Raw genomic sequence first — 23996 nt, 5'->3', positions numbered from 1 at the left:
TACTACCCCTCCAAGCTTGAAAACAGGGGCTTGTATATGTCTAACACTTTCACAGCTGTCCCATTATTCTTGCCATAAACTAGGTGTTTCCTAAGTTTTCATTTCAGATCTGCTTATTGGAATAGGTTCAGTAATTACCTCCAGCATTAAAGACTATTCAGCAGCAGCATCAGCCTCTCATGAGCAGCAACCTATAAAAAATAAATATAAGGCCATTTCTATTCATTTGCCAAAGGGATGTTAATATTTCATTAATTATGTGCTTGTCTCTTTTGTTATTGTCCTGATTTAATGTTAATGAGGGCCCCAGAATTTTCCAAACATACATCTATTATTATTATTATATTATTATTTTCAACCCATTGTGAAGCCAAAAGAATTGCTACTAATTTAGTGGTAAATACAGCTGTGCCCTGGCAGGGTTTACATGCCCTGGCAGTATTTTTAAAATGTGTACCACTCTTTAAAGAAAACACGAGTGATCAGGGAAAACATATTTTTTTTATTCTAAATGGGATTCAAATTAAACTATGGGGCATCTCAAAATAGCATGATCATTAAACAAAACATAACATAAAGAAAATACAGAGATTGCCCCTGTTTAAAAGTTTGCATACCCTTAAGTTTTAATACTGTGTATTGCCTCTTTTAGGATCAGTGACAGCTTGTAGACTTTTCTGATAGTTGTGGATGAGGCACTTTATTTCTTCAGATGGTAAAGATGCCCATTCTTCTTGGAAAAAAGCCTCCAGGTCCTGTAAATTCTTGGGATGTCTTGCATGAATTGCATGTTTGAGATCTCCCCAAAGTGGCTCAATAATATTGAGGTTAGGAGACTGTGATGGCCACTCCAGCACCTTCACTTTTTTTCTCCTGTAGCCAATGGCATGTCAGCTTGGCCTTGTGTTTTGGATCATTGTCATGTTGGAATGTCCAAGTGTGTCCCATGTGCAGCATCTGGGCTGATGAGTGCAAATTGTCCTCCAGTGTTTTCTCATAGCATGCTGCTAGAAAGTTCAACTGCCCTCTCTCACAGGTCCTTTGACCAAGAGGTAAAATATAAAAGCTTCTGTTGCTTTCCCCATGGCTCAGAATTCAGCAAAGTCAGTGCAGCACTGGATGAAATGTGCAGGGGTCTATCAAGAGGCCAGAGCTCACTTTTTATACACATACAGCGTCCTTCACAATTATTGGCACCCCTGATTAATTTGTGGTAAAATTGGTCGTTATTGGGTCTTTCAGCAGGATAATGACCCAAAACATGTGGCAAAATCTACTAAAAAATGGTTCAGCAGACATAAAATCAAGCTCCTCCAATGGCCATCTCAGTCCCCAGACCTCAACCCGATTGAAAACCTATGGGGTGAACTGAAAAGAAGAGTGCATAAGAGAGGACCCCGGACCTTGGATGATCTGGAAAGAATGTGCAAAGAAGAATGGTTAAAGATCCCTCTCTCTGTATTCTCCAACCTTGTGAGATGTTAGAGGAGATTAAGTGCTGTCTTATTGGCAAAAGGGGGTTGTACGAAGTATTAAGATCAAGGGTGCCGATAATTGTGGCACACATGATTTCATATAAAGTCAATTATTTGTTAATGTCATTTTTGTTTTTTGCTGAATAATTGTACTTCAATTAAAGGTTGGATTTTTCTCTTTTTTTATTAATTTTGGTTCCATTTTTAAAAAGAAAATTAATTTATTAGAAGCTTAAAATCTAATCTTAATCAGGGGTGCCAATAATTGTGGAGGGCACTGTAACTACAAGCAAACAGGTCACAAGTGTGGACAGTTACCCTTATTAGCCATTTAAACCTGCATGTGTCAACTTGTGTGTACATGTACACTGTATTATTAGGCCAAAACTTCAAGGGTATGTAAACTTTTGATCATAGCCGTTTGGATTGTTCCACTTGTCATTGTGGTTTAAAAAAAGCAAATACAATTGTGTAATAATAAAAAGCTTCACCTGACCACTAACTCTGAAAGAAAGAAATGTTTTTTGTACAATCAATCATATTGTTACGGCCCCTGAGTTGCCGTTTGACAATCTTCTGGTAAACCCTTGAAAGTTGGCTAGTGACGTATGACGTACGTCAGTTGAGACGCGCCATTCAATCACTGCACCCGGTATATAAGGACCGGAAAAGCTTTACTCAGTGGGTGAACTGGGATTTTATGTGAACAGTTCTCCCACTTCGAAACTCTCTGACTGTTTGTGTAGCTTTACGCTTAGTTTGTACTTACGTGTGTGTGCAAACGCCATTTGCACGTTTTGAGTACTTGTGTTAATAATTGCTGTTTATTGTAAATAATGTCTTTTGGTGTTTTGTTCTGTACTTCACTTATGGTAACGTGTTTTGAGGTGATACTTTCATTTGTTTGTTTGCGAAATGGTGTTGTCAGTGTTTTCTCACTATTATTGATAGAATAAATGTTACAACAGAAAATTCATTACGTGAGCCGTACCATCTACCTTCATTCTTCCACCTTCCCTTATCCTTTAACCTTATGTGAAGTCTCATTCGGGCTGGGACGTAACAATATTTTCTGAAAAATGGACAATATTTCACACATGCTAGGGTATGTATAAACTTATAAATGGTCCACTTTCCTAACTCTAATGATTTGTTAATATGAGGTATACCGAGAGTAGCTTGGGTTCTTCCTGAGGCAGGATCCTTAGAGTCATCTGTAAAAATCAAAATCCTGTTACTGAAGTACTGATCTATATAATTGTACATATACACTGATGTAGGAACCACCTCTTGAATTAAATTAGGGTTTACTTTTTGCCTAGGGAGAATCCATGCGGGAATTTTCTGCCGGGACACAGTAGGGCACTACTTAAATTTATTCAATCCTATATTTTGTGCCTTGGCTATTGCCTATCCATTCATTCATTTAGTCATTATCTGTACCTGTTTGTTCCTCTTTAGGGTCATGGGGATCTGCTGGAGCCTATCCCAGCTCTCTTTGGCTGAAAGGCAGGGGTACACCCTGGACAGGTCACCAGTCCATCACAGGGCCACATAGAAACTGGATTGTGGGAGGAAACTGGAGTACCCAGAGAAAACTCACGCAAGCACAGAGAGAACATGCAAACTCCACAAAAAAAGGCCCCTAGCAGATTTTAAACCAGGAACCTTCTTACTGTGAGGCAACAGTGCCAACCAGTCAATTTGTTTTATTGTGTTCCATTAGGATTGCCAATTGTGTATTATCCTGATCTTGTAAATTAGTCAAGTAATTTAGTATAATTTCCAGTCTCTCTAGCCTTACAGGAGCTTTTCCAAGCTCAGTCTCCCATAGGGACTAATTCCAACAGGGAAATTTGTGTGCTCACTGTACTGAGTACCAGAACCTGGTTCAACAGACCTCTGTTTTCCAAGAACACACGATTAAGTCATGCTATTGCACTGATTAATCTTGTTAGAATTTCAAAAATTAGATCAAGCAATTAATTCCAACCAATGGCTAGTGGTACTACAAAACAGCTCCTCAGGTTATTACAAATAAATCTTCTGGAGTTATGGACAGATTTAGCAAGTGCTCAAAAAAAGTGCACTGGACCATTATTTATAAAAAACTAAGTTACCTCAGGGCGCAGAGATTTATGTACCGTTTTGTCACGTAAAGTACTGAATATTAACATATCAATTATAATGGGCATTGTCCTCACTAACTTTAAAAATGCTGTGGTTGAACTTCTACTTGAGAAACCACCAATTCAGAGTCTTTTAACATAATTATCAACATGTCAGAATTGCTGTGTTCCACCAGCCCACATGACAGTTTGAAGCCTTTCAATCTGATTTTAGGGCTGGTTATTTCATTGAAACTGCACTTTCAAAAATGGGTAAAAAATAAAATTCCATTTATCTTTAATTACATCTGTATTTTCTGATGTGAAAATTTCAGTTAGTGTCATGTTCCTGATGCCATTATCATGCTGGTGGTTTGGTCTTAACCTCAGTGTATCTAGAAGTCCCTGTTGTCCTACCAGTAAGTTTACTGTAAACCAGTGACTTTACTGTAAACTGTAAATGTTCTCTCCAACTGTTTGTCCCCTCAAACTGTGTGTGTCTTCTCTCTGTTCTCTCTTTTACTCAGGCTCTCTGCATTGGATCACAGGCCATCCTGCGTCCTCTCTCTCATCTGGCTGTCAGTCTCTCATTTAAATGTTTGTTTATGAAGAATCAAAGGTGAAGTAACAATGCAGTTTAAGCCATGACTCAACCCTTAAAGAAGGTACAAATTCATTTTCTGGGGCATTAAAACATTTGCACAGTGTGTGTAACTTTAATCATAAATGAAAACAGATTTTCACACTTTTGGCCCAAACAAGAATCTAATAGGTCGTCCATATGACAACATCTATTAACTCTTGCGGCATCTGTATAGATATATGTACAAGGGTCTAGAAATGTGTGTGCACGTGGTTTTCTGAAATACACAATACAACAAATCTACAGTAAAACACTGATACACCTAAATAAAATATTATGTGGTCGTCATTATTAGCTTATTACTGAGATAATTAACTGCAACAACCTTACCGTCAGCCTCTGATCTACCACAGAATAACATAATATGCTATTATCCTTACCCAGAGAGAAAATGCAGGGTGTGTTAACAGGTACTTGTACAATGCTATATGATACAGACACAGGTTCAAACCAGTGACCTTCATAAGTTTAAACAAGCTACACATCTCATAGAGTTGTACCAATTAAAAATGTCACACTTTGTGGCATGGTAGTAATGCCCTAGCAGTGGCTTTCAGGAATACAGTGGTTTTAATCCTTCACCAGGCTAAAAAAATTCAACTTGCATTCCCTCTTTCTGCCACCAGGTGTCGCAAAACCTATTAGCCTGATTGTTGATGTGCAAATATACAGGCACTGTTACAGATAAATAATTATAATCTGTTACATCAGGTATCCATTCAAAGATCTACAGTATTAAACGTAGAGTACAACATCATAAGTTAAAATAGTAAACATCTTTGTGAACATTCATCTCAAATCACACTGCTGATGTAACAACCATATTTGTTACCTCAAGGCTAGATTACTGTAACTCATTACTATGAAGCTAATACAGGAGAAATATGATCTCTCTTGCTAGTTCCTGTCAGGACTCTGGCTGCAGCATTAATCCAGAATGCCGCAGCCAGAGTCCTGACAGGAACTAGCAAGAGAGATCATATTTCTCCTATATTAGCTTGTCTTCATTGGCTCCCTGTAAAATCCAGAATAGAATTTAAAATCCTTCTCCTCACATACAAATCCCTTCATGATCAAGCTCCTTCATACCTTAAAGACCTCATAGTACCATATTATCCCAATAGAGCACTTCACTCTCAGAGTGCAGGTCTACTTGTGGTTCCCAGAGTTTCCAAAAGCAGAATGGGAGGCAGAGCGTTTAGCTATCAAGCTTCTCTCCTGTGGAACCAGCTCCCAGACTGGGTTCAGGAGGCAGAAGGAGAGCTGGAACATAGTGATGCGAAGGTCTGGTATATCCTGCACCTCGGTGCTTGCCATCCCACAAAAGGAAAAATCAGAGTGGTTTTTGATTGTGGAACCAGTTTCCAAGGAACCTCTCTTAATGTTCAACTTCTACAAGGCCCAGATCTTGCCAGTTCATTGATTGGAGTGATGACCAGATTTAGAAAAGAACCTGTGGTAATCATGGCAGATATTGAAGCAATGTTTCACCAGGTAAAAGTACCAGCAGAGGATGCAGATTTGCTGAGGTTTCTCTGGTGGCCTAATGGAGATTTAAACAAGAACCTAACTGACTTCAGGATGACAGTGCACATCTTTGGGGCAACATCATCTCCTAGCTGTGCTAATTTTGCCCTCAGGAAATGTGCAGAAGACAACAAAGATCAGTTCAGTCAAGAAACAGTGGATAAGGTCATGCATTGCTTTCATGTTGATGACTGCTTTGTGTCAGTGGCCTCTGAAGAAGAAGCAGTGCCTCTCTGTCATAACCTGGTCACCATCGTGCTAAAGGTGGATTCCAGCTCAAAAAGTGGATCAGCAACAGGCAAAGTGTTCTAGCTGTTATACCTGAAATTTACAGAGCTAAGGACATGAAATCATGTATATGGACCCGGATCTGCTGCCTGTGGAAAGAGTACTTGGTGTGGAATGGTGCATTCAGTCTGATACCTTTAGGTTTAAGATTGTAATGAAGAACCACTCACCAGGAGAGGAATTCTCTCCATAGTAGGTTCTGTAGTCCTGTTGTGTTGTCCGCAAAGAAAATCTTGAGGGATTTGTGCCGGAGAGGACTTGGCTGGGATGACATCATACCTAAATTGGTAGTTAAAAAGTGGATAAGTCGGCTGCAGGAACTTTGTTTTTTGGAGGACTTTAACTTCATGCGATGTCTGAAACCACAGGACTTTGGAGAAGTAATCACAGCACAGTTGCACCATTTCTGCAATGCAAGTGAAGGTGGCTATGGAGCAGTGACCTACCTGCTGTCAAAAAATGCACACTCACAAGTACACAGTGCTTTTGTCATGGGTAAGGCTCGAGTGGCTCCACTGAAATCTGTTACCATCTCTAGGATGGAACTCATCGCTGCCACCATCTCCAGTCACATTGATGTCTTGTGGAGGAAGGAACTGCACATGGAGGAGTCTGTGTTCTGGACAGACAGTGCATCCGTACTGAAAAGATATCCGGAATGAGACTTCCAGATTCAAAGTTTTTGTTGCCAACAGAGTGTCAGAAATCCTCAGGACTTCACAACCCTCTCAGTGGCGGTTTGTAGACACTGCAAACAACCCAGCTGATGTGGCCTCTAGACGTTTGAAAGGGGATGCATTTCTCAAGAATCAAACATGGGTGTTAGGACCTCACTTTCTCCTTCAACCTGAGAGTGAGTGGCCTGTCAATCCTGACGATGTTAATCAACTTTCATCGGACGACCCTGCAGTCAAGAAAGTGGTTTCAGTGAACACGGTACAGGCCAGTGAGGAAGGTGACGCAGTGACTAGGGTGATCCATTATTGGACTCAACTAAGAAAGTCTGTAGCCTGGATGTTGAGGTTCAAGGACTGACTCTTGTCTTGTTGCCAGAAGAGGAAACTTTTGAGCACATTGTGTACACAGTCTGACTTGGATGTGGAACAACAAAGACTGTTATTAGAGAAGGATATGAACACTTTCAAGAGGGAAACTATTCCAAGTTGGAACAGTGGGGGAAATTGAAAGAGCCGAACCCTTGATCATCAAGTTCTGTCAGAAAAAGAGGTTTCCAGAGGAACTCTCCAGACTGGAAAAAGGCAAAAGTGTAAGAGGAAGTAGCCACATCTATAGACTGTGTCCACTCATAGAAGATGGTGTTCTAAGAGTCGGTGGGCGGCTCAGCAGGTCATCCATTCCTGTGGAGGCTAAACATCCTGTTATGCTGGCTAAGGACTTCCACATCCCTGATCTTCTTCTTCAGCACATTCATCAGCTGTCATGTTCCGGAAATTAGATTTCCGGTTTGGAGGTTTTTTATTTTGAAGGATCTACTGGAAGTTTTTGGACTATACATGTGACTTGGTTTAATGGCTGATTTGTGTCACCTGTGACCTAGGGTTTAAATTGCAGGGATCAGGGGAACACAAATTGCCGGATTGTCTGTTGCCATTCAGCGAAGAGATTTCATGACGGATGTGCTCGAAATCAAGGCCACTGTTTGATCGGAGGAATCATTCAGTTTCGACAGGTACTGTGTTTCTACCCTTACTATCTTAGGGGTTTTTTGTATACGGGAAACCGTCTTTATTTCGAGGAGGACCGGAGGAGTCCCCAGCTTACTTCGATGGCCGGGTTACTACGCTATCGACTGGTGGTACAACTCCGTTGGCGTTAACGTTGTTTCTCGGTTCCTGTCGTCTCCACGGTGAGGATTAAGACTCGGCGGGGGGGACGCCTCTTCTAAAGTGGATCAGTTCCTGACTGTTTTTTGGACACCCAAAGGGAACGGCGTGACGCTGACCGTGCTCCCTCCACCCGGGAGAGTCAGGTGTGTCACCTTTCCTGTTAAGCCGTGTTTCTCTGTGACTGCCATTCACTCATATGTTTTTGTTCCCTTTTCTGAGTTTCTACTACCCGGACCTCGGTCAGACCGCCGAGGGAAAAGCATCCGCCAGATATTGCTCTGCGGGCCCAAACGAACGACAACTCATCTCCGAAGACCAACTAGGTGGTACCGGGTCTGGCCTTCGGAGCAACCACTCTCTGCAGCTCATCTCTTGGTCAGACTGTCATCACTCCAGGTCGCTGAGACCCTCCTAATTTTCCTTTCTGTTATTTCCAAATAAAGCTGGCAAAGAGCTTGTACTGTGCTTCAGGGTCTTGCTGTTGATGGAGTCGTGATCCATACAATTTTGTATACAAACCATGACATCAGCAAGTGGGACATCATGGTCGTAACCACATGTTATCCAAACTATGAGAGAAGTATTGGATCACTGGTGCTAGTACAGCTATACGAAGAACTCTGGCCAAGTGTGTTGTCTGTTGAAGACTGAATGCTCAGGCAGCGTCCCAGCAGATGGCAGACTTGCCTTTTGACAGAGTTACTTCTGATGAACCACCATTTACTCATGTTGGTGTAGACTATTTTGGGACGAACTTCATAGGAGCAGAGAGTGAATTGAGGACAGCCATTGAGCAGTAGAATCAGGTGCATATTAACAACATTCTTCTTCAGAAAGGAATTAAATGGACTTTCAACCCCCCAGCTGGCTCACATCATGGAGGATCTTGGGAAAGGCTGATTAGATCAGTGCGGAAAGTCCTCAATTCCATCCTGAAGGTACAAAACCTGGATGAAGAAGGCTTTCACACACAGCTGAAGATGGATGAGGAGCCACTGTATAATGCCCTTGGTGACTGATCTCACACGTGACTGATTTTGATTGACAGACTTGCCAGAGTGATGGTGAACATTACTCTAACCAAGACTGTTTGCCTTACTGACTTATGACTCATAAAAGGATCGAGGATCAAAGAAGAAAGAAGACAACAAATGTAAATTTGTTTTGAGCGAACTTTGATTACGATTATTATTGATTCATGTCTCCTTAAAATTTAAATGTAAGTAATTATTACTACTACTGTACTAACCTAATAATTAGGGGCTGGTGTGTAGAACGATTTAGAATGAAAGTTATTGTAATATTGGGTATGATATTGGGTATGATTATTTATTTTTGTTACATTGCTACCATGGTGATTAGGTCACATGGGAAGGGGTGGAAGTAATTATGGTTCAAGAAAGCACCTGTTCACCTGCATGGGGGTTTGGTAGGAGAGAGGGTGAGTGGGTCGCCGTATTTTTTGACCGCTCTCTTAATTTGTTTATTCCTATAATTTGATTGCTGTTTTACTTTGATCCTTAACATTTGATTTTGTCTACGTTACAAGTAAATCCTTTTGTTTGATTAAAATCCATAAAACGTATTTTTGGATCTCAGCGAATTTCTTATGTTCAGCGCGTCAGACAAACAAGGCCCTGCCTCAGCCTTTCAGCGACTTTTAGTTTTTTTTTTGAAGTTGCTATAGGTTCTAAGGGGCCCAAATTGTGCCAAGAAAATATCCCCCACACCATTACACCACCACAGCCAGCCTGAACCATTGATACAAGGCAGGATGGATCCATACTTTCATGTTGTTGATGCAAAATTCAGACCCTACCATCTGAATTTTGCAGCTGAAATTAAGATTCATCAGACCAGGCAACGTTTTACCAATCTTCTCTTATCCTATTTTGGTGAGCTTGAGTCAACTGTAGCCTCAGTTCCCTGTTCTTAGCTGACAGGAGTGGCACCTGGTGTGGTCTTGTGCTGCTGTAGCCCATCTGTATCAAGGTTCGACATGTGCATTCAGAGATGGTATTCTGCATTGCTTGGTTGTAACGAGTGGTTGTTTGAGTTACTGATGTCTTTCTATCACCTCAAACCAGTCTGCCCATTCTCCTTTGACCTCTGACATCAACAAGGCACTTTTGTCAACACAACTGAACTGGATATATTCTTTTTTGGACCATTCTCTGTAACCCTAGAGATAGCTGTGCATGAAAATCACAGTAGATCACCAGTTTCTGAAATACTCAGACCAGCCTGTCTGGGACCAACAACCATGCCACATTCAAAGTCACTTAAATCCCCTTTCTTCCCAATTCTGATGCTTAGAACTTAAGCAAGTCGTCTTGGCCATGTCTACATGCTTAAATGCAATGAGTTGCTGACATGATTGCATGGCTGATTAGCTATTTGTGTTAACAAGCAATTGAACAGGTGTCCTTAATAAAGTGACTGGTGAGTGTATATCATCAATGTAAAGATAGTGTGCGAGTGTTATTGGCTGCTTCCTGTCAGAAGTTTGCAGGTAGGAGCTCTTGGATGGCCGTGAGTGAGATGAGCCCATACAGCAGCGTACAGTACTACGCCGCCTACTTGACGTTCATTAAAATGAAAGAGCCTGCATTTAATCCTCTAACCGTTCGGCTATTTGAAACTAGTTTGGTTTACTTAATTTTGTGTTTATCATCGTTAATACTGAACGTATGCGTTAAAATGTGCAGAAAGCAGATTGCGCCCCGTATTTATGCAATAAGTAAGTTGCATAAAGCAGAGTTTTATTAATCAAAACGAGACGATTTGATATTATAAGGGATAGTTGGTAACTTTACTACCATTTACTCTGCTATTTTATACTTGTACAGATGCTGCAGTATGATTGTTTTCCGTACATATTCTTTAAATGACCAAAACCTAGTTTGTGTTCTCCTGTAATGTGTGCCTGTGCATATAGCTAACGTGTTGTAACGAAGCCCAATAAATTGTATTACTGAACACAGAGATTACAAGGAGACTTTGAAAGCAGCAGTATCTTCTGCGTTGTGTTTAGGGGTGAACTGTCTCCAGCGGTGATGTAATTTACCGGTAGATAAAACCTTCATACCATCTATGCACCAAGCTGTGCAAACGCTGGACTTTTTCAGTCATCGACACTAAAAGCACTGGAAGGGTTCTTCCTGCTCTGTAACACAAGGCTACCTAGCTAAACTGTTAGCATGTTAACGTTAGCTGCACCGTGCATTTGAAGGCGCCAGAGTCCTACTCAAAGACTATATATAGTCCCTGATACCACAGAGATAAGCGATATGACTTCAGCTTCAACTAAAGTAAGTTATCTTAAACATAACAGTGAGATGCAACACTGGTTTGTCGCCGCAGAAGTAAGTTAGCACGGTATGATTGGTATTGTGTTCCCTCAAGCCCAACATTGTCGACTGTGAACGTTGGATTTTGAGACTCTGGGTTAGGTTCTTCCTCAGCTGAGCGATGTTATTTACAAGATTTATTGTCATATAAAATAGGCTTTACTGGTGCTTTACGTATGTATTGGGAGATTATATCTTACAGTTTAATGTCGAACCTTTGAAAACTTTAGCTGATAATTCAAGGAAAATATTAAGCTAAATTTAGGGACTGTTTCTCAATGGCATGCAGCGCAGAAAAACATCCAGATTTCCCCTGTATGGTGTCATGTTTTCTAGAATCAATTTTTGTTTTCATCAAGCCCCTTTCTGTTTCCCATAAATATGGAGTATTGCCCAAATTTTTATGAGTCCCCATAATTATTTATTTGAATCCAAATAAAAATCCATGAAGAATTTGTATTGTGTATTGATGGACTGTTGAAATATTAAGCTCAAAAATGAGGATGATGGGCTCATTTAGGTCCACTGGAAAAGAGTTCCGCACGAGCGGGTGATGTGGAGGATTGTTTTGGTTCTTTGTTTCTCAAATGGAAGGCTTTCATGCAGTTTTGGTATGACCATCAAGGTGATGCGTGTATTCACAAGGCTGGCAGAGATCCACGGTTGTGGTCGGTGTCTATTAGCCTGGCCATCCAGACCCACTCCTTTCTTAGTGAAAGAATGTGGGTCTGGAACCCCTGCCATAGAGACGCTTTTCCTCCAGCCTCGAAAAGGCCGGCCCAATTACAGTTGCAAGGGGGTGGCTTTTACACTCGAGTCGTCTAATCAGATTTAAACTAGCCTTGCACATGTACATATTGACTTGTTCATAACATTGCTTAAAGGCAGTCCCAAGTCTGCAGATCTTCTACAACTGGCTTTTGCTATTTACTCCGTACATAGAACTGGTGATAACACTGTATTCTCATGCTTTTACAACAAAAACAACAACTAGCTCAAGGTAGAATCTCTACCATATGCCATTTGCTGGTCTCACTGTTGCTTTGCTTGTGTCATATAATTCATTTCTCTGGTTGGTTTATTCTGCGTCCATTGGCCTGCCCCCCCTCAACCGAAGAGATTCCAGACTAATTCCAGGCCAGCCAAGAGACATAGGGCTAAGTGTCCACAGGCAAGCTCTACTTATAAAGAGCTTTAGTCTTTTAACAGAACATGTTTTTCTTACAATAATCACATGATTCTAATACTGTAATTTCATCTATATATTAGTGTTGTCACAATACCAAAATTATACCTGCCTAAATACCTTGACACTAAACAATACCACTGAAAAAAAACTAAATCATCAGGAAATGTAATGAATTTGTAGATGACAGACCAACACAAAACAAAGTAAACAGATTTTGACAGTCAGCACTGTGAAGAATGTGAAAAGAGGGCATAAAACTTCAGGAGAGAATTATGTTAGTCACATTGGAAATCTGTCACATTTGCCAATTGCTAACCTGTCGCTCTTTAAATTATTAGTTTAAATTATTCATCACATCTGTCGGCATTCTGCTTTGCCAAGTTGGATGTGCTGGCTCCCTTGTGTAGGTTTAAAACATTTTTTACATTTAAAACATCTTTTACAGGCAAGCTTTGCAGTGTCCATGTGCTTGTCCTGACTGTTGACTGAAATAATGCCAGATTTCTCTTTTTGCATCTGCTTTATTTAAAAGCTGTAGATGGTCAGGAAGAGCATTTGTAATTCCAGCCATGCCCCTTTTTTACCATGAACACTGCCTGTAGTTGACATGCCCGCTATGCTTGGAGTGGTAGCAGAGCGCTGCACACACAAACACATCCAGTGCTGCCCACCATTGCACAGCAACATACACATGGATATACGGCTCTTATTAACATGATCGTTAAGCACTGACACATTAAAACAAGGTACAGTGCAGTTTTTAAAGGCAGGGCATTTTCTGGTACATTTTTACACTATATGTATTTAGCATTTTGAGCTTGACACAACCAAACCAAATATGATACACTCCAAGGATAAGGAGATACAAGACAACTAAAGCACATACAAATATATACAACCACACAGTATTGATTAACTTATTCTCAGTAAAACTTTCTGGATCAAAGGCAGTAGGATCCTGGTTCAGGGACCAGGCAGGAGATGAAGGTTTCCTCTTCCTGCTGCTCAGTGTGTTAGAATACTAGAAAGGTCTAGGTCAGGCTGGGTGTAGTGTGACATTTTTGCTGTTCCCCTGCAATAATTGAGATATTTCATGTTTCATTAATAAATATTAATTTTAGTATCTTTTTTGATCTTGAACATATAGTATATTACATGGCTTTTAATGAAGAAATTTATTGTATGTAGAGGAGACCCAGATGAATAAAATAAATAAAAAGTTGGTCTGATATGTTTTAGACAAAAAGCGTGGAAACTATAGCATTTGTATTACGTTAAGTAAACCTCAGTATGCTTCGCAGTACTGCTTGCAGGAGCTATACAAAACATCAGAATTGTCAGTAAGGTCATGTAAGAGAAACTGCTCTATATTTTGCTGAAGAAATTGGATATTGCAATTGACCATATCTTAACTATAAGTCTCATAAGATCTGAAGTATTTCCATTAAGCCATAAAGCTTGTCCATATGCCACATTGTTCTCTGAGCTTGGTCTGCTGGGCATGTCCATTTGAATGAAGATAAATCTTAATGTTCCTGCACACAGTAGTATTTTAGATAACTAGCTTGCCACTCTCCAATAATAGTTTAAATTTTTCAGAGTAAACTCCCTATAGAAATGGTTTTCTTTGTTTGCTATGTCTGCACAGAGTCCTGGCCTCAACCCCATTCAGTGCTATTTGGATGAACTGAAAAGATAAAAATGGGCCTGGTCTTATGACCCAATATTACTGTCAGACCTCACTAATGTTCTTCTCTCAGAATGGGAGCAAATCCCTGCATCAGGTTCAGCATCAGGCATAACCCTGAAACTAGAAGAATGGAACCTGTTATAGTAGCACATTAGGATTAATGTGCTACTATAACAGGTTCCATGGTTCCAGGTTCCATGGTGTAAGAATGTGTCCAGCTGTCACATATGGCTGGGTATTTTGAGTTTACATACATTTTTTTTGGCCATGTAGTGATTCTCTCTCATTCAGTATTTTTGTACATGCATTCAAGTCCACCTCCTGAATTATGCACACTGTTATTTTCAAGGAAACTACATTTACAGTTTCATTTATAATTTGAAAGAATTATTGAAAAGCAAAACTAGCACCAGTTTTAATCCCTGTATGTGTGACAGGTTGGGGAAATCTTCTCTGCAGCTGGAGCAGCCTTCACCAAACTAGGAGAACTGACCATGCAGCTTCATCCAGTGGCAGACTCCAGTCCTGCAGGGTAACTCACATAAACACTTGAAAGATCAAGTTAACCATAAAGAGCTGCATCTCTCTATGATGTTACTATCGTAGATACAGTGATAGTCACTGCTAAAAAAAATTCAGGTAATTAAACATTAAAGCCTGCTTAGGTTTATACATCTAAGCGGAGTAAAACATTTAAAGAGACAGAGATAGCAACTTTTGGTTGATTTTTGTAACTCCTCAATATATAATTTGGAAGCTAGAGAATCATCTATCCAAAAATGCAAGATGTCATCTGTTGCGTCCAACCCATTCTCCACTTCTTTTCAAGCACAACTTGTTAATTAATTAACAACTGCAGGTGTGAGCAATAGCAAGCACAAAAACAATGAAAAGAGGAAGAGTAAAAAAAACAACCAACAATTTTAAGTTGTTGGTCAACAAAAAATTCTTCCTAACAGATGGTATGCTACTGCTCTGTCCCGTACTAGTCATGAATGAAATAATTAAAAGAAAGTCTTATTTCCCTCTGTCATTGTGTTAGATGAACTGTAAAGTAGCTAGTCTAATTACTACTTTTACAGTACTATAAATAATTAGTTTGTTACACTACACATCTCAACACCCCTAGTGTTGAACTCAAAGTTATACCCTTGGAAAGCAGCCTAGGTTTTAACATGGTTTACAGAAATGTTTTTTTGGTTTTTTTTTCAAATTCTCACATCCTACAAGTTTTGCATCATTTCACAATATGGATAATGTTAAGTGGTTTTAAATGAATTAGTTTTTTAGCTACCATTGGCCATGAGCATAAATATTGGTAAACCTTTGTAATATAAAATAAAAGAAATAATCCAAATATTGCATCTTCTACGCAGTGGACCGACCAAGAGTACAGTGAAGAGAAAGCTGTATGAAGAAAGAGCTGTGTCCACCTCCTCTGAAGGACCAAAGAAGATTATCAAGAAAGCCACTGCATCTGTTGCCATGACAACACAAGTGCCTACAGCCATTATCTCTGTGCCCACAGCTCAGGCTGTTGTGCATTCAGGGCTACAGGGTTCCCCCTCCAGGCAGCAGGTCCTGAAGAAACAAACAAGTGTAGGTGAGTCCAGTGAATAATATTGTTTTATGTTGGTCCTATTATTAAACACAAAATATCAAAATATTTATATTGCATACACAAAATCACTTAATATGAATTTGCCACCCAATCCTAAATTGTAAATTTGTCAAATTTAATTATTGGAAATATTGAGTACAAAAATCTAATGAAATCCATTTGTTCTTATTGACGTTTGCTGTTCATTGTTTCCATCAGTAAATGAGCTCCATCAGGCACAAAATATTTCTGCAATCATAACATTATTTACAAATCTCAAAATCATAACATTAACTATAGTTTGTGATACATGTCAGACATTCTGTCATCTGTGGATTTGACTGATTTTATTGAAAGTTTTTCCTGTATCCAAATCAAAACATATACTAGATGTTTTTAGTTATTTTGAAGATATAAAGTCTGTTTAATACGTAATATTTAAAATACCTTTTTCCAAGGTAATTATACCATAGCAACTTTTTATGGTGTTCTGCTGTGTGTAGATGTGACCCTCAGTGCTCTGAATGACTCAGATGTCAACAGTGATCTTGTGGACATAGAGGGACTGGGTGACTCCAAAAAGCTCAACAGCTTTGATCAAGGTGAATTTCATGAACAGCTACTGGAAAAAGAGAAGAGTTGACTGTAATAAACTGCAATCAAAAGACTGCCATGGCACCAAATGTCATATTGATGTTTTATGTGATTGTATGGTGTTATATCATGGTCATAACTAGAGTGCGCAAAAACACAGGGTGAAAAATTTAGAGCTGCACGTTTTAGCAGTTTGCAAGCACAAATGAGAAATTCGTATACACAGAAAGAAGTGTGAAAAACAGTTTTTTTCCCTTCTGCATTTGATAGTTATCCTCATGTACTAAAGGGATTTCCATTTAGGAAGGTGGGTTTATGGACATTTCTGTCAGTAAATGCTTTTGGCTGCTTTTGTGATTGACTGGACATTGAATGATTGATTGACAACTTCTCCAGAAGTCAAAGATGGCAGACAAGGACAAACGAGTGTAGGTTTAATACATTCTTTGCTTTATCTCTATTATGGTAACATTAATTATCAGTCAGGCAGTATTTTTCCTAAAAGTGTGTATATGTCGATTCTTATAAGCTAATGATAATGTTATCACCACCTTGGATGTAGACATTAGCGAATGATGTGACACTTAATTAGCTAAACTGGATATGCAGTTGTCATATGCTGAAAATACAACAATCTTATCGCGATTAATTCAATTCAATTCAATTCAATTTTATTTGTATAGCACCAAATCACAATACAAATCATCTCAAGGCACTTTACAAAAACTAAAACTAAAAACCCAACAATTCCCTTATGAGCAAGCACTTGGCGACAGTGGAGAGGAAAAAACTCCCTTTAACGGAAGAAAAAAACCTCCAGCAGAACCGGGCTCAGTTTGGGCGGCCATCTGCCTCGACCGGTTGGGGTGAGTGGATAGAGCAGAGAGAAAAGAACAGCAACAATAAACAACAAATAGACACTGCAAGTTGGTGGGGCCAGTAACTGCACATCAGCGATAAACATAATTTAATGACACTGAGCAGTTGAGTGTGAGCTTGAACAAGAAAAGGTTTGTTAATAAAACAAATACATCTGGATAGGGGAACACACTTTGACACACCTTTTGCATTTAGCAGTAATACTTATCTAGAGGTTGAGTCGTGGCAACTGGACTTCTAGTTTTTAGGTCGAAACATTTACTACTCATCGAAGTAGCTTCATCAGTCTAAGGGAAAGCTGGGATGGAATCTCAAATTTATCCTTCATTGGCTTCATTCCACCTCTAGCCCAAATAGACTCATTAAGAGAATTAGGTAAAGAGGGTGAGACTCCCATTCCTGCTACATAGGTCCAACTACATAGGTCATTTCCTATGTAGCGAGTGTTTCAGAGAGGCTTAACAGGATTTTTGGGACACGTCAGATATCAGTTTACTTCAAACCAACCAACACACTGAGACAGAGACTGGTTCACCCTAAAGACGAGACATCTAAACAAAAGAGGAGCAATGTAGTATATGCCATCCAGTGTCAAGAAGAATGCTCAGAACTCTACGGGGGAGAAACGAAAGAACCGCTTAACAGGAGTCCAGCACAGGACCGCAATCAGCCATTTAAAGTAAACAGGACGCTCATTTGAAGATGATGTACATATTTTGGATAGAGAAGATAGATGGTTTGAGAGCGGAGTCAGAGAAGCTATATATGTTCAAATATGTACATCGTTCACACCTTCGGACCTGAACCATGAAAATGATTTGGCTGAAATCGTGTTTATTACCAGCACTCAGACGTGCACCGATGCCGTTTTAGGCACTGTAGAGCGTCAATTCTGGTTTCCCAGAATGTACACACTGGAGGTAATGTTAAGTGATTAGCACTGGCTTTCACAGAGCCATTATACGCATTTCCAGGGCAAATTCGTGCCAGGGTGGTCAATCAGGTGGGGTGTAAGGTCGCTACATGAACTTGTTACTTGGTGTGTTGAATCAGTAATATCATTCATACTGCTGTACTATGTAGTAGTAGTCTAGCTATACAAGGCTTTAAACAACATCAGAGCACGCCTGAGTGCTCCAGATAAACATGATTTCAGTCAGATAACCATTACATCTCTTTCTCCAGTTAAATAACACTAACACTAACACTACTAATACTAATAATCTCTTATAATACTAACTACTAACTAATGACTTATTCCTGCAACTGTGAAATCATATCGACACAATTTAAGCATATTATGATGAACATATGCACAGCTCTTCTTACTGTGCATGCAAATTTTACATTTGTGCTTGCAAGCTTCATGTTTGCAATCGCAAACTGTTAAAACGTAGGCCTACAGGTCTTCATTTTTCACCCTGTGTTTTTGCACCCTCTAGTTATGAACATTGATGTAACGCCCTATGATTGCATTGTTCTTATATAGCTGCTCAAGTTCAAACATACAGTGTTTACTGTATTAGTTAAATTAAAATAGAGCAATAGAAAAAATATCTTCCTTAATTACCATGAACACAACACACTGCAGTTTAACTCAAACTTACACTTGTCCTGCTCTTCCAGATACTCACTACAGCACCAAATGGGGATTAATGCATCACTGACAATAGTCCCCAACAAAAACATTATTTCTTCTGTTTGACTAGAGTTTGTTTAAAACTACGGTGGTGATTAGTTTTTTGAAATAACATTTTTAAGTACGAGTCAATGGGTTTAAGAAGGCTCAGAGTTAACTGGGTAGAAAACCTGTTGATGGTTTGATCTTTTTATAGGATTTGTTGACAATAAAAAAACATATAATAACTCCCCTTTAATGGAACTCCACAAATTTTAGTTTTTTTGTCTCCATAGATAACTTGAACCTTGACACCAGCCTCATCATGAATCCCAGTGACCTTCCTCTCCTCTCCCACTGATCTTCCACTTCCTGTGGGTTTCATCGAAGTAATTTACTATGGAAATAAAGGGAGCTCCATCAGACACAAAATATTTCAACAATCAAAACAGTATTTACATAGCTCAAAATGTTTTTCGAAGCTATGGAAATAAATAATAAACAAGACTTATGCTATATACCAGATGATCTCAAATAGTAAATATAATTGCAGATGATTATAGAACTATAGAATATTGTGTTGGCTTATGCAGGATTCCTATCATTCCAACATATCTCAATACTCTGAGATTTGTTGGCACTGTTAGAAGGGTTTGAATAATTAATAATTACTACCAATTTAGACTATTTATTTTCTTTCTCAATGTCTTTTGCTTTGTTGGAACATAAAAAAAATCCAGAAATTTAAAGGGCAGACTTAATGCAATGAAGTTCTAAGATCCATAGAGAATAGAAACCTTGGCATCATTGATATGATTAACTCCTCATCCAGATTCTGTCCAGAAGCATCAATTTGGCCAAATTTGGTTAATTATATTAATAAATGTTAACATAGAAATACAAGTTATTAAAGTAGTTAACACAAAAGAGACATTTTAGAGAAGTCCATGATTTGTTGCAGTCTTTTGTCAATGGGAATTGTCTAAATTCCTTCCTTCTTGTTGCCTTATCGCAGCAAAAGTGAAAGAAAAGTTTCTGATTATATATTCAACTCTTTTCATTTCAGGCAAAGTCAGTATAAATAGGAATAGGTCTTAAGTAGGTAACATTATACTTGGATAGTTGGCATCGCTTTAATCCATCTGTGTAAAAGTGATATAAAAAATAAGTTTCTTTTATTTCTTGTTTTGTATTTTGTAATGTGACCATTTCCCCTTTAAGGCACCCACTGGATTCTATTTTCAATATAACTTTTTATCCATCAAGTATGTTGCATTTTGAAATTATGAGAGTGCAACTAGATTTGACTAAAATGCATTGGCATGAAGGGTGGATGATGATGTTGATGAGGCTCAAGATATTTTCTCAAGTACTCATTAGCACATGCTAATAACTTGTGGCAAATATGCCTCCAAGACAACTGAGCAAATTCCATCTGCTGATGAAGAGGACTTTGAGATGTAGTTTTATTTTAACACAAAAAAAATCTTAGACTTATTAACTTGTTAACAGTTGCAAGAAGATGTTTGGGCATTATTTGACCTGGTTTTCTCCATAAAATGGTCATGAAATATGATCTGATTTTCACCAAAGTTACAAATGTCAACAAACAATATTTCTAAGCTGACAGTCACAAACTTTCATGCCTTTATGAAGGCATGAAAAATGGTAGACTCAATGAAGAATTGAGGTGTGGTTTAGAACTTCAAATAGTGTGCTATTCATAAGCAGTATCAGCTAATTGCAGCCATGCCTTGCAATAAAATAAAATAAAAAAATAAGATCAATGATTAAGAGTTGTTGATTTGAATGTAGTTGGAAAGGGTTACAGAGTTGTCTGTAGACTTCAAATATTCATCATACCAGTTAGACATACTGTCTGTAAATGGAGACATTTATATTTTGCTTGCCACAGAAGTGAGTGTCCAGACAAGATCCCTCCAAAGGCACAATGTGGAATGCTCAATGAAAAGAAAGTAAAAACAGAACAAAAAACAGAGTAACAGCTAAAGACTTGAAAAATGTATTGAAGCTGGTATCTCTGTGTATGTGTCAGCCATACACTAAACATTGAACAGGCATGGTATCCATATAAATACTTTTAAAAAAAAACATTGCAGCAAGTCTGACGTTTGCCAAATACCACCTTGACACTCCACCACACTACTGGGAAAATGTCTTGTGGGCAGATGAAGTGAAGAAGAAGAAATTTTGGGGAAGAACACAAACCATTACGTATGGTAATGGTAAACTGATGGAAAGGTTCACATCAGTGAACCACTGTAGTTTAATGGAGGATCTCTAATGGGGCATTTCCACTAGCACTACTCGACTCGACTCAACTCAACTCTGTTTATAGGATAGTCGTACGTGGTAGCAGGTACTTTTTTAGTTCCTCCTTGGCTGAGGTTCCAAGCGAGTCCAGCTGACACAAAAATGTGACGTCAACAGACAGCAGGCCACTGATTGGCCAGGGAGTGACATCATTAGAAAAGTCATGAATGCGATGTTCGACCGTGTCCGACACAAGAATCAAACCCGGCATTTTTAAAACTGACAACAGCGACCATTTGTTTTTCCAATTTTATAGTCACTGTGGTCCTATAAGGAGGTGCTGACATTTCTATGCTTGGTAGTTTCATGACAGTTTCACGCTGCCGTGCTGTGACAGCCCCACCCATATTGAGATGGTACATTATTGTTATGGAAATGACAATGGAATCGAGTGGAGCTGATTAGTGCCAAAATAGTACAAGGGGCATATGGGCAAGTCCCTTTCATCTTTGATTAAGAGTTATTTGTAGCCTGTACTTATGATTTTCCTTTGTTCAGGTTTGCCTCAATTATATTATTAAAATACATTTTACTGCTGGATACCAAAACCTCAACACAATCAGACTCCTTATTTTGAAATCAAATGAAATAAGCTCTTGTTATTCTTGTTGTTCCAATTTGGTGTTTTCAAGTCACAACTCAATCTGTACAATCTTATAAAACATACAATTGATGGAGATTTTGTTTTAAAATTATTTTAAAATATTAGTATAACAGTGTCTATCAACCTTTGAAGTCCAATATATTAATAGATAATATTAAACAAATTATACTATACACATAGTAGTATTTTATTAATTTGTTACAATAAAAGTATAAAAAGTACAGATACGTTTGCAATTGTTGGAAGAAGATGGTGATGAAGATGTGTGTGTGTCTAACAGGAGCAGCACATATCATACTGGTAATGCTGAATGAAAACATACCAGTAATGATGTGCTGCTACAGCCAGACACACTCACTTCTAGCCTCAACACACACACACACACACACACACACACACAAAGTAAATATCCAGAAACAAGTACTTTCCCTATAATATACATACTGAGGATTAGGGTTTAGTATGACTACAAAACATCTCAGTATTTTCTGTGAAATGTTACTTCAGTTCAAGTGTGTAGTACACTGTTATACAACTTGTTCAGTCAATTCTCAGTATCCACAAACCATCTGTAAAAACTAAAAAGTGATGACAATCATTGTAAAAATTGAATGTATTTGTAAAATAACAATTGGTTTGGTTCAGCTTTGGGTCAGTTTCGTTTTTGAATTGGCTAAAGCTACAGGGAAACTTATTTTAAGTGAGGCGCTAAATGTTTAGAGTAAGACATAATTGCATTGTCCATTGATTAATCCATGTAAAAATATAGATAAATATTATCTATACCCACTTATTCCTATTCATGGTCACGGGGATCTGTTGGAGCATATCACCCGCTCTCCGCAAAAGGCAGAGGTACACCCTGGGTCAGGTCACCAGTATATTGCAGGGCCACATATAGACACCCAACCACACAATCATAACATCCAAAAATATGTATAAATGCAGTGAAGAAGAAGAAGAAAAAAAACAAACAGTAAATGAATACAAACTTTTGTACTATATTTATTTAACCTGGATAATTACCATATTTTCTGGACAATAAGTCACACTTATTCTCAGGCTTGTCCTGCGACTTATACAGCAAAGCAACTTATATGTGGATATTTACAGTAATTTTGTCGAATAGTCACTAGTGTTAGATGGCACTTTTGAGTCAATTGAAGATAATATTGTAGCACTGAAAAAGTAAAAACATTTATGTTCATGGTAAACTACAACTCCTAGTATAACACAAGTGGAAATGCCACCCAAAAGAAAGAGCTATACTGCAAACTTCAAAGTGCAGGTAATCAAGTATGCAGCTAAAACAAAATTTGGAGTGACCAAGAGACAGACCAAGAGAGTGGAGGGCACGCTGTTTCATCTCCCCCGAGCCCGACGTTAGCACAGTTATTTAACGTTACTTGAAATGGATGAATCAATTTCGTAATTCACTTCTGCCTGTTGGTATGACTGGCCTACGTTCTTCATTGGCTAATTTAGACTATAATTTGTATAATTACAAATGTGATTATACACCAGAGCGACTTATATCTGTTTTTTTCTGTTCAACAGGGTCGTTTTTGCTAAATGTGATTTATACTCCAGTGCAACGTATAGCAGGAAAATATGGTAATCTTGTGTTTTCATTTATTTAAGCCATAATGGGTTGTTTCTGTAGAACTACACCATTAAGTTTGAATGGATTGGATATAAAACAAGGGTGGGCGACCCATCAGAAGCTTGAAGATACCAATTATCTTTGTCCCACTGACTCCATCCTCATCTGAGATGGTATCTTCCAGCTGTTGGTTGATTTAACAGACCTGATCCAGGTAATCATCACTAAAACAGACTACAAAAAACTGTTCCCTCCTGTATGCTGTATATAATAAATTGACCTTCAGTCTTAAGACTGTATAAGTAATGTTTCACAATTAATGCAACATTTCTATGTGAGGACAAGGTTTAGGACAAAAGTATTTTTTAGATTAAACCCTTGAGCTAGGTCTGACTCATTTGTTTTCAGTCTATTTAGTACAACATATAGGCTATTATAATATTTTTATTCTTTTCTCTGATATATGGTTGTATATTTACTGACAATATAGTATTAACTGGGGTCACAATTAAATAATGAATTACTGTTAAATATAGTTTATTGCTTTTATTTTATATGCCAGATAATTGGCAGATTCAAGAAGTTTTACTCAAAAGTTTCCCCTCAACAGTGGTCTTAGTTTATCAATCAATGCTTACTGCTTATTT

At 38.6% G+C, this 23996-nt stretch overlaps 1 protein-coding gene and 1 long non-coding RNA gene across 5 annotated transcripts; one reads left to right on the top strand and one right to left on the bottom strand.

Annotated features, from left to right (window-relative positions):
• The first annotated feature begins 10779 nt into the window (after window positions 1-10779).
• On the top strand, window positions 10780-20937 carry LOC113137045 (chromatin complexes subunit BAP18-like). Of its 4 annotated transcripts, none has more exons than XM_026318386.1 (5): window positions 10780-10957; window positions 14555-14649; window positions 15494-15720; window positions 16221-16319; window positions 19105-20937. In XM_026318386.1, the coding sequence occupies exons 2-5, from the start codon at window positions 14612-14614 to the stop codon at window positions 19167-19169; spliced, it is 429 nt and encodes a 142-aa protein (XP_026174171.1). In that variant the 5' UTR covers window positions 10780-10957; window positions 14555-14611; the 3' UTR covers window positions 19170-20937. The 4 variants fall into 4 exon arrangements, with proteins under 4 accessions (XP_026174171.1, XP_026174142.1, XP_026174151.1 ...); XM_026318357.1 differs by lacking the exon at window positions 10780-10957 and adding an exon at window positions 10964-11199; XM_026318366.1 differs by lacking the exon at window positions 10780-10957 and adding an exon at window positions 10964-11199 and having other exon boundaries at window positions 16221-16362.
• On the bottom strand, window positions 12933-16301 carry LOC117152756 (uncharacterized). Its single transcript, XR_004463292.1, has 2 exons — window positions 16165-16301; window positions 12933-15698 (listed from the first exon to the last, which is right to left on the bottom strand). It is a non-coding gene; the product is annotated as an uncharacterized LOC117152756 (long non-coding RNA).
• Window positions 20938-23996: the final 3059 nt, after the last annotated feature.

Source organism: Mastacembelus armatus, chromosome 18, assembly GCF_900324485.2.
Source record: "Mastacembelus armatus chromosome 18, fMasArm1.2, whole genome shotgun sequence".
Classification (NCBI taxonomy): Eukaryota; Metazoa; Chordata; class Actinopteri; order Synbranchiformes; family Mastacembelidae; genus Mastacembelus; species Mastacembelus armatus.
Note: the sequence above shows the minus strand (reverse complement) of the source record. Positions and strands in the feature narration are given on the sequence as shown.